We start from the raw sequence: 11,266 nt of genomic DNA, 5'->3' as shown, positions 1-11,266 counted from the left end.
ATGTGGTAACTCTGACGTTAATATAACTAGCTAATTGTACCAGGCTGTATAGACTCAGTATTATTAGTACTGAGCAGTCCGGCAACACAGCTGACATGCTCAGGAAAAAAGAATCAAAAACACAATAATCAGTGATTCAGTGTACATGAAAAGAATTAAAGTAGTCAATGCATGTATGGTGGGTAGCACTGAATGAGCCGGCAGTTTCATTCTTGTATCGTTCCGAAAGAAGCCGTTGTTTTTATGTACACTGAGTGTTAGCATGCTATCTATAGCTACTTCATCATCAGTGTTTGAAGTTCAGGCCATTATATGGTGTACATAAGATACCAGGATCCCAAACTATCATAGCATGTTCCATTTCTGGGCAAACCGTTGTGTATAGATTTGAAGTTAACTAAACAATTACTCAATCAGAAATTTCTATATCCTGGATGCCTTGATAGCTAGCTAGTTAACTATCTTTGATATATGCAGTGACCATGCGTTGCTTGTCTATTAACACTCCAAGGTTATCTGTGCTAGTTAATTTATAATTGTTAAGGAATAATTGCATGGTGACAATAATATCTTAACACTACTGCACACTTCGGAACATTAAATCTTAGTTGCCATGCCATTCTGATAACTTAATGAAGAATAGGCCCTCCGGAGAGTCAACAATAGACAGTCATCAGCAAACAGCCATGCATGCACAGTGGTTATTCCTTGTTATAATCCAACAACTGAATGTGTTACTGTATAATACTCTCAATAGCAGCTTGATGTATTATATTGAAATACGTCTAGCGATTAGCCAATAGAATTAGTATTACACTTGTTTGTCAAGGTCCCATGACAAAAATCTATAATACTAATTTGATTGGCTAAAATAGAAGTAAATGTCCGACTTGACAACTATTGTTACCATAGTGATACATGCCCAAGGCATAACAACAATATGGTTGCTTAGCAACGGTTGCTAGGTAACCGTTGCTAATGTAAAAGTCGTTTTGAGACCATAGCAACGGTTGCTAGGTAACAGTTGCTAAGTGTGATTGATCTTTTGCAGTGGTTATTTGTTTAATTTCTGTTGCCTAGTAACAGTTGCTATGGTTGTCGGATTAATTTGCGATAGGACGGATGGTTGTGGTATTCAGGATTAATAGTTCTCGCATTGTAAACAGGAAGGAAATAGTGCTCGGCTTCGCCTCGCACTATTTTACTCCTTCCTGTTTACAATGCTCGCACTATTAATCCCGAATACCACACCCATCCGTCCTATTACATATACTAATATAGTATACATCAGTGTTTATATATGCTTATAATAGCCATGCATGTTTTGATCCATTCTGAATGCCATAATATTAATCCACTGATGAGGGACTGTGCCAAAAATTTTCGTAATATAAAATGTCAACTTGCTATCAAGGGAGGCTCTAGGAATTTTTGTGACAAGTTTCCTAATTTTCTGTTGGGGGCCAGGTCTGGGGACATGGCTCCCTCTTACGACATTTTTAAAAATCATGCATTTTGTGATTGAATATGGTAATAATTTTCACCCAAAAATTTTTAAATTTGACACTGTAAGCATAAATTATAAATTATGATAGGCTGCTTATGTTTGCTTCAGTTGGCAGGCATAGTAAATATCTAAAGAGTTATGTGGAGTTTGCCGCAGAAGCATATAACAGAAATGGATACCATTCATGCCTCCTTGGATGCAGGGAATATTTTCAGATCTTAAACACTCTGAAATATGGTACAAGTAAACTATAAGTAATTAAAAATGCAAAATGTTACTGCTCTATTAAAAAAGTATTTCAATTGCAAATCAATTTTATATTGCCTGAGAGGCTGAATATACTTGACCATCTACGTAAGGCTAGGGCTTTGTTTCGGGGCACTGGTGTGGTCACCACTGATGCTGGTAAGCATCACCTTGGCTCTGCATTGGGCACTGATGAATTTCTGAACAGTTATGTTCAAAACAAGGTTTCTACATGGGTGGGTGAGATGGAGAAACTTTCTGAAATTGCTACCACCCAACCACAAGCAGCATATACGGCCTTTACACGTGTGTTTCTGCTAGTCTAGCGGCGCCCGCCCCTTCGCATAGAGTACTATGCGAAGGGGCGGGCGCCGCCAGACTAGCAGAAACACATGTGTAAAGGCCGTATATGCTGCTTGTCGCCGCCAGACTATGTTTCTGCACCGTTGGTCATATATTGCTCGGACAGTGCCTTTCACTCCTGAGCTTTTCCATCCACTGGATGATTATTTATAATGCTTTTTGAAGCAGGAGAACCTGCATGATGTCCTGAGCCTTCGTTTTCTTCCTGCAATGACTGGCCGACCAGCATTCAGTGGTTCCATCGAATGAGAGCTTCTTTCACTGCCTGCCCGCCTTGGAGGGCTTGGTGTCATTATTCCAACCGTTCACTTTTCCTCATCGTTTTTGTCTTCTAGCCGTGTTGCGGCTCCTCTAGTTGACCATCTGTTAAGAAAATGTACCTCTTGTTCCTTAGATGTATGTCAGCATAATTATGTACCAGTGCAAGCTTGATTTACGGGTCTCACGCCAAAATGATCTATCTGCTCAAGCAGACTTGCTTTGTGATCAACTGTCTCCACAATTGCGACGTGCCTTTGAAGCTGCATCAGAGCGAGGCGCATCGCGTTGATTAACAACGCTACCTATGGGTTTGCCTTAAGCAAAGGGGAGTTTCATGATGCCCTGTGTTTAAGATTTGGATGGCAACCTGTTAACTTGCCTCAGACATGTGTTTGTGGTAAACCCTTTTGTGTGGAGCATGCCTTTACTTGTCCCTGTGGCGGGTTTCCATCTATCCGCCACAATGAAGTCAGAGATTTAACTGCAAGTCTGTTGAGTGAAGTGTGCAGTGGTGATGGTGTTGAGCCTGCTCTCCAGCCTCTTGATGGTGAGCCATTGCAATTCGCTACTGCCAATAGTGAAGATGGTGCCCATCTTGATGTTGTTGCCAGGGATTTTTGGGGTCGAAATAGGCAGCGTGCATTTTTCGATGTCAGGGTTTTCAACCCTTTTGCGTGCTCTTATTTTCGCTCCCAATTGTCCAGATGTTACCAGCTTCATGAACGTGAAAAAAGACAGGCATATGATGAGCATGTTAGAGAGGTTGAGAGAGCTTGCTTTTCACCATTGGTGTTTGCAGCTACTGGTGGCATGGGACCTACTGCTACAACAGTTTTTAGGAAGCTTGCTTCAATGTTGGCTGAGAAGCACAGCATTAATTACAGCAAATGCTTATCCTGGCTGCGATGTAGGGTTTGTTTTTCATTGTTAAGATCTGCAGTGATGTGTTTGAGGGGTCATCGCTCTTCAGCTGGCTGTCCATCAACTACTAATATTGATCCGGCCTACTCCGAGGGTCGCTTGGAGTCTGGCGGCCTTGTTTGATTGCTGGTATTTCCAGCTGTCCAGCACTTTAACACCTAGTGCCTTGGTGGTTGTTGCATGCTCCAGAAAGCACTCTAATCAACAAACCCCATAAATGGTGTCTGTATCTCAATGGGATTGCAGTTTTCCACGGAAATAGTGCTTTTCTACATGATAAACCCACTAGCTACCAGTCCACAACACTCAAAAAAGCCATGCTGCAATCTCGTGCAATAATGAGTGCGCATAGGCAAAAGAAAATTTTGGTGCAGGCGGTTACAAGTTATCTCATTGTAGTGGCCTTATTTTTGAAAGGAGCAATCTTAAGCTTGCTTTTTCTATGATTGTGCCAGGCAAACAGTGGCTTGAAAAGCTGCCAATCTTATAATGAAATAATGGAAATGGACCGCCCGCCCGCATGCTAGAATTTATATGGAGTGGCCTATATCAAGAGTTACTTATTATTAACTCTTGCCTATATGCATACAAACGGGGCGGGCGCCGTAAAACCTATGTCCCTCGGCCTGAATAAAATGGTTCAAGTCAGTAGTGCAGGTGCAGACAGTAGTGCAGGTGCAGACGGCAGCTCTAAATAGCTAGCTCATGTGATGTGATAGCTAGTTAATGTGACAGCTCAAAAGAAATGCGTAACCGCGAAAATTACGTCACTCGTAGGGACTTTTCCCCTCGTATTGCCGGCAGTGGCGTTCAGTCGAGGTGGGCACTTCAAGTGCTTGTAGCATCTGTTGAGGTGTTTAAAAGAGATAAAAGGTACTGTGTTTCATTGGTTTAAAGTGTACGATCAAGATTTTACTCATTATAGTTTGTAATAGAGAGATATAGCTACCGAGCCGCCGCAGAAATTTTTCAACCTTCTCCCGGAACCTTCAGAGGTCTTGGTACTGACGGCTCTAGTACTGAGGTGAGTAGCGTTAACGATATGTTCCCTGACTACCGTAAACAAAGTCAGTGTACTTTAGCGAGGTGTTTAGTGTTTACGAGGTGTCCGCAATTAGGCAAAAAAAATCCAGTGAATTATTTCTTGGCCCCGGGATTTCAAGATTTCTTGAGATTTCAAATGTGGCGTACGAGATTTCAAAGGAGTTGCGGACCCCTCGATTGTTAAAAATAGAGCTAATTGACTCCAGTGACAATGATAATAAATACACAACATGTACTTAGTGAATGATGTTGGTGAATTTGGCTGCTTTGAGCAAATCTTATCCAGCATAACACAAAGCATGCATGTTGTAATCAGATATTTATTATGCAGTGTATGGTAGGATCCCCTCATAATAAAGGAAAATCTGTTAGGTACAGTATGTTACCATTATAACTTAGGAAAAATATGACACCAAAAGGTACAAAAAACGAAAATAAAAACTTGTCACAACGGGCACTCGAACCACGTACCTCCAGCCTGAAGAGCAGCATTCCTGTACTGCAAAGTTTTTCTTGTTAGAAAAGACGACTGTCATGCATCCTCTAGTTGATAGTCACGTTTTGAAGTCCACTGGATTGTTATTGATAGGCTAAGACAGACAAGGATCACTGTTGGCTGTTTTTCAGAAGTGTGGCATGATTCGCTTGTGTGCGTATACGCATGTGCAATACAAGATTTGGGATAAATCTCAAAGAAACCAGCCGAAGAAACAATCGCTCAGTAAGGAGACTGTTTAGAATAGTTGTATGGACTGCAATACTTACCTGTAGCAACTTTATTTGTAACTAACTACTTATGTAAGCTGCTTTTACCGTATTTTTCAGTTTTGTTGTCTTGTAATTTCTTAGCGGTTTTATTTACGTAAACAAAAACAACCTAGTCGAGGTCCTTAGTCTATAGCGATTACTTAGAGGTATGGTAACTAAGTACTATAGTGTACAGTTAAGCTTGTATAGTGCAATTTGTAGCAGACTCTATGGTCCGCTGGAAAATTCAGCAGTGAAAGAGTTTAATTAACATTTAGTAGTGCGTGTAAAAAGGCAACTGTGTTTGGCAATAAAGTTGCTGCATGCTTACAGACATTACTGATACCTACTTGTTTCATGGTCTTCTTTACCATGTTCAGTGGGATATGTCCTGAGTTGGCAAGAATTTCACTGGAAGGCTCTGTTCATGAAGATGGCCACAAGGCAGTTGATCAGCTAAAAGTGATATTACTAACGATTTGTAGATCAATATACTACACTACTAGAATCTGAGTTCACAAACCTTAAGGATATCTTTTTCTTTAAACGTTACACAAATTACATTCTTCACCACCTCTGTAGCTTAGCATTGCAATCACCGGTGTATATTATGTTGCATATGACGTTAGCATTCTGGAAATCTAAACTGTAATCCATATATAGTGATCAATTGATATACATTGCTGATGCAGATATGGGACAAATGTGCATTTCATAAAGTTTAATATGACTTTTAAGAGCTATTTTAAAATGAAATGAGGATCCAGTGATATAAAGCTTTGTGGAAAAATCCCTACATTGGTAATAGTTGAATCATATTATTAATTGCCAAAGTTGTAGACTAGCTAATTAATACCATCATTCATATCTATTATCACTTTGATCCCTACCTTGTTTTTAAAGTACGCAGTTTACTTTTAACCAATAGTGTTGTGTGATACGTCACTGTATATTGTTTATTTATTAAGGCTTTACAGCACAAGTGCTGAAGGTCTGTAGGACACCTGGTCCTACAGCCTGTTAAAGTTCTTACATAAAGTATGTTTGAAAAAGTGGAGATTGTAATGCATCAGAGACAATAATGATAATGTATATCATTGCAACTCTGTACGTAGAATAATTTTTGTTTTATGTTATGTATGGTCAATTGCTATGCTATATATTTAGTGTTAAGATGGTATTATTTACTCAGATTAATCAATCAATGGAAGACTCCTCTACCACAAAACTGATTGTAACTTACAATGGATGTGCCACTCAGCAAGGCTTCTCAGAGTATTTGGAAGAGAAACTTCCTCAAAGCATGAGAAAGTTTACAGTTACAATTGTTGGGCAGCCATCAATGGATTGCACTGAATTCGAAGTTGAGTTTACGAGTAAAACCATAGACAGACTAGCACTTTCCAGGATTCAAAATGTAATAATTACACTTACTAATTTATCAATTCAATCAGAAATTGATGATTTCAAATTGAGTCTTCAAAGAAAGCTTGGTTTGCTGCTAGTACATAATGATGACAATATGTTTTCACTCAAGGAAGAGTTACGTAAGCTAGAAGTCATACCAAAACGTTGCTCACTTCAACAACACAAACAGATTTTACAAGAACAGAAAATAGTCAGCCAACAAATAGAGGAACATTCGCTGCAGCAGAAAGAGTTTACTGATTACTGCACAGAGTTGTTGATAAAGCTTGAGAGTATTGCCACATCAAGTCAGGTAGATACCAAGTTGCTGAAGGAACAATTTGAGAAGATCAAAGCAAAGTTTGGAATGGAGTGTCACAGATTTAGTAAGCCACTTCCCATGTACGCTAGAAGACAACAAATCCTCACTACCATAACAAACCACCAGGTCACCATCCTCATCGGGGAAACAGGGTCTGGTAAGAGTACCCAGTTGGTACAATATTTACATGATGCTGAGATTTTAAGTGATGGTATTATTGTGTGCACTCAGCCGAGAAAAGTTGCTGCTGTATCATTAGCTAATTTTGTCAGCAGAGAGATGTGCGTAAGGGTGGGTGAAGAGCTTGGCTATAAGGTAGGGATGTTAGGGAAGTGTAGTGAGAATACTAAGGTGTTGTACATGACTGATCATGCACTACTCAATGAATGTATTAAAGATCAAACGTTTTCCAAGTATTCTTGTGTGGTCATTGATGAGGCACATGAGCGCAGCCTCCACACTGACCTCCTCCTCAGCCTTGTGAAGAGTTGTTTACATCACAGGAAAGACTTACGTGTTGTCATCACATCGGCCACAATTGATCCAGTTGTATTTTTGAAATATTTTGGTAATTGTCCAGTAATACGTGTACCAGGCAGAGCTTATCCAGTAGAAACAATATGGAAACCTGTTCCAACTGTGGGGGGTTTACCCACCTCAGAGGAGATGATATTTGCTGCAATAAAAGTGGTAGATACTATCCACTCCGCTGAGGAACCTGGTGATGTTCTAGTGTTCATCACATCACCTCATGAAGTTGAGCTTGCCTGTCAGCGGATGAGTGACATGGTGGACAATGAGTCAGCCATTGTGTTACCCTTACATGGTAAACTACAACCACAGGACCAGCAGAAAGTGTTTCACCGTTATGAGGGTAAACGGAAAGTTGTTTTTTCCACTAATGTAGCTGAGACCTCAGTGACCATTGATGGAGTGAAGTTTGTAGTTGATACTGGCATGGCCAAAGAACTTCACTTTGATCCAAAGAGAAATATGAATGCACTGGAGGTGTGTTGGATCAGCAAAACTTCTGCTGAGCAACGTAAGGGAAGAGCTGGTAGGACTTGTCCTGGGAAATGTTTCCGTCTATACAGTGCGGAGACACACACTGAAATGAGAGATAGAATGCTACCAGAATTGTTAAGGGTTCAGTTATCCCATGCAGTATTGAAACTATATGAGTTTGGCATAAAAGATGTACTTCAGTTTGATTTTGTTGAGCAGCCTGATGCAATAACGCTTAAAGAAGCTGTGGAGATGTTGAAGTTTGTTGAAGCAATTGATGACAGAGGCTTAACAGCTAAAGGTAAAACACTAGCTACACTACCTATTGACCCACAACTTGGTAAAGTGTTGTTGGATGGCTGTGATGATGGTATTGGTCTTGAGGCTGCAGTTGCAGTTGCAATGTCTGCTACTGGAGGTGGTGTGTTTTTTCGAGCAGGCACAGATGCTGAGAAGGAGGCCAGTGACAAGAAGAAGTTGCAGTTTTGTCATGAGGGTGGAGATCAGTTAACCAACTTATGTGTCTACTGGAAATGGTCATCTCAGGATGCCAATAAACGTAACAAATGGTGCTATGAGAACAGTATAAATGCTAAGAGTATGCGACGTGTTGAAGAGATGGTAAAAGAGTTACAAAAAATTCTTTTAACTCATAAAATTAAGATTGCAGCGTCTTTGAAGGACTTGAAGAATGCTGCATTATTTTTTCCAAAATTATTCTTTTATGCTTTTCTCCCCAATCTTGCTGTGTTCATAGGACATGAACGAGCAGGTTACATTGTGACTGAGACCCAGATTGGTTCCTTCTTCATGTTCCCCGGATCAGTTTTGGTTTCACAGAACCTGTGCCCTAAAGTTCTTGTGTATGAGAAGACCTTGAAAACATCACATCAGTTTTTACTTCAGCTCATGCCAGTGAAGCAGGAATGGATAGAAGAAGCAGTTTCTACTGGCAAGTTACCTTTACATCCAGTAGAGAGATTCAAAGATTACATGGTGTCTGCTGTGTCACTATCACTAGTTGGCTGGCAAGTGTTTAAGAAAGGTTATATTGATGATGATCAAGTCAAGAGTCAGTTGAAGGAAACTTGTCAAGATACTCCTCACAGCATTGATTCATCAAAGGCAAAGGTTTGTGGTAAGATTGAAATATATTCACAGAGCAGATATCATCAACAAGCAAAAGAATTGTTTGAGCAGAAATTTAATGCAATAAAAAAAGAATTTATGAAAGAACAATGTGAGATTGGAATTACCGCAGAAACAGACGATGTACATCTTGTCTTAGGTAATGGTGGCTTGATTCAACATGTGCTGATGCTGGAAGAGTGTAGAACTATTGTCATCAAAGGTCCTGTAAATGTAAAATGGACTAGCAATGCGATGAAACAAGTAAAGATTTTGGGAGAAATCAGCTCTACTAGCTCGAGATCATTTAAGAAAGAACATCGTCTTTATGTAACCTATAGCAACCCAATGAATGCTGCTACTGCGTTAATTGCACTTGCTGGACAAGATGAGAGATTATCAGTAGAGCTTAGTAAAAAAACACATGGGAAGTCAGTCTGCTACTACGCTAAAGGTTGAGTGGTGTCGAAGACAAAGAAAGAATTTTGTATTCATCAAATTTAATAACTCTCTGGATGCTATCCGCTTATTGTTATTTGGCCATCCAATTTATCGCTTTAAACATGATAAAGACAGCTTACCATCTAGACCATCAGGTAAAATATTTGCAACTAACATACCCACCCACCATACAGTGGAGGATATTGAACGTGCTGTAACAGCTATCCTGGATCAAGATCCTGTTTTTCCAGGTGAACCATTTGAGGTTCAGCTTGGTTATGAAAAGGGATTTATTACTAGCCCTGAAAAGTTATCTCAACTCAAGCACCAGTTGAAAATGTTAACTGAAAAGTTTATAAGGCAAAACAACTATAAAGTGGAGTTGTCTGTTCCAGAAGATTACCACAAAACCTACAGAGCTTACATAGAGATTAGAAATGTGGTTGATAGTCAAACATTGATTAATGGCTTACGTGAGGAAATGATTGGTATCCATCCATTATCTGTGAAGCCACAATTATATTCCAAGGTAATAATCTTTCCCAAGATATATGAAGCTGTTAAAAGAGAAATACAATCAGTTGTGACTACTTTAGGGAAGCGTTATGGTAATAATCTTTCTATTAAGAAAAACAAGGATCAGTCTGGGAAAATTGTTTATCATTTGAGATCTGAAGATGCTCAGGCTTACGTTAGTGCTAAACAAATACTCAATAACCTGACATTACCTTTAGTCATAGACTGTCGCTCTGATTTTCTCTTACGCCAGTTTATAATGACTAGTGGTTGTCAACAAGTCATGACAAGCATTGAATCACGAACCTCCAGTCATATCCATCAACAAATGGTCTGCAACTGTTAATATGTATGGGAGTAATGAGTGTAAAGATAAGTCAGTTGATCTCATTGAACATCACTTTGAGACACTGCTGCACAGCAATATCCACAGCTTTGATATTCTGTTAAAACAGCCTGATAGACCTCCAGGATTAATGAAGCAAGTTGTTACCAAGTATGGATTAGACCTGGAACAGCTGACACAAAGAGATGGAATAAGTGGAGCATCTTTGAATGTCCATAAGCACATTCTATCAGTGAGTGCTACCCCTGAAGCTTACAAGTGCCTAGAAGAAGAGATCAATGCCATTCAGTCAGCTGGTGGTGGTGGTTGTATGCAAAGTGAAAAACATTTCCCTGATTGTTGTGCCTGTTACACTGAAGTTGATTGTGAGCGTAACTTGTTCAGACTTGAGTGCTGTGGTCATGTTTACTGTGTTGAATGTATCAAAATACAATTCACCTCTCCTACAGCCATTTTTCCTTTAGTATGTGCAGCTGAACAGTGTTCCCAGCCATTTGTGATACAAGATTTCACTACCTTGTGTAGGAGAGTGAAATATTCAATGCAGCAGCTAGCTGAAGCTTCTTTGAAGAGTTTTATTTATGCCAATCCTAATAAGATTAAAAATTGTTTGACACCAGATTGTAAGATGGTTTACATGATATCTGAAGAAGGTGTCAAATTTCTCTGCGGTTTGTGTGGTGTCACCATCTGCACTAAATGTCATGTCCAGTATCATGATGACCTCACTTGTGCAATGTACCAGTCTGTGACTACATCAGGTGATGACATGATCCCGTGGCTAATGAAGGATCCTAATAAGAGAAAACGTTGTCCAAAGTGTACTATTCCGATAGAAAAGACAGATGGATGCAATCACATTGCTTGTCCATGTGGTGCTCATATTTGCTGGGTCTGCCTTAAACATTTTGGAACACCACAAAGTTGTTACGGTCATTTGGATGAGTCACATGGATCATTTGTATGACGCTACTCTATTTGTTAATCCACTAGCTAATAAGTGTACATATTA

General features: G+C 39.7%; 2 protein-coding genes across 3 annotated transcripts; both read left to right on the top strand.

The window, feature by feature from the left end:
- Positions 1-4,075: 4,075 nt before the first annotated feature.
- On the top strand, positions 4,076-9,412 carry LOC136255434 (ATP-dependent RNA helicase DHX15 homolog). 2 transcript variants are annotated; one of them, XM_066048197.1, is made up of 3 exons: positions 4,076-4,171; positions 4,224-4,322; positions 6,282-9,412. In XM_066048197.1, the coding sequence occupies exon 3, from the start codon at positions 6,294-6,296 to the stop codon at positions 9,408-9,410; it is 3,117 nt and encodes a 1,038-aa protein (XP_065904269.1). In that variant the 5' UTR covers positions 4,076-4,171; positions 4,224-4,322; positions 6,282-6,293; the 3' UTR covers positions 9,411-9,412. The 2 variants fall into 2 exon arrangements, with proteins under 2 accessions (XP_065904269.1, XP_065904268.1); XM_066048196.1 differs by having other exon boundaries at positions 4,085-4,322.
- An 843-nt stretch (positions 9,413-10,255) lies between these two features.
- On the top strand, positions 10,256-11,221 carry LOC136255250 (uncharacterized). The gene has a single exon (XM_066047977.1). It carries the CDS (start codon positions 10,256-10,258, stop codon positions 11,219-11,221), a length of 966 nt encoding a protein of 321 aa, XP_065904049.1.
- The last annotated feature ends 45 nt before the right edge of the window (positions 11,222-11,266 follow it).

This window comes from Dysidea avara, chromosome 5 (genome assembly GCF_963678975.1).
Source record: "Dysidea avara chromosome 5, odDysAvar1.4, whole genome shotgun sequence".
Lineage (NCBI taxonomy): Eukaryota > Metazoa > Porifera > Demospongiae > Dictyoceratida > Dysideidae > Dysidea > Dysidea avara.
Note: the sequence above shows the minus strand (reverse complement) of the source record. Positions and strands in the feature narration are given on the sequence as shown.

Excerpts from the sequence above, each read along its gene's own strand:
- LOC136255434 (XM_066048197.1), top strand. The coding sequence starts at position 6,294 with ATGGAAGACTCCTCTACCACAAAACTGATTGTAACTTACAATGGATGT.
- LOC136255250 (XM_066047977.1), top strand. The coding sequence starts at position 10,256 with ATGTATGGGAGTAATGAGTGTAAAGATAAGTCAGTTGATCTCATTGAA.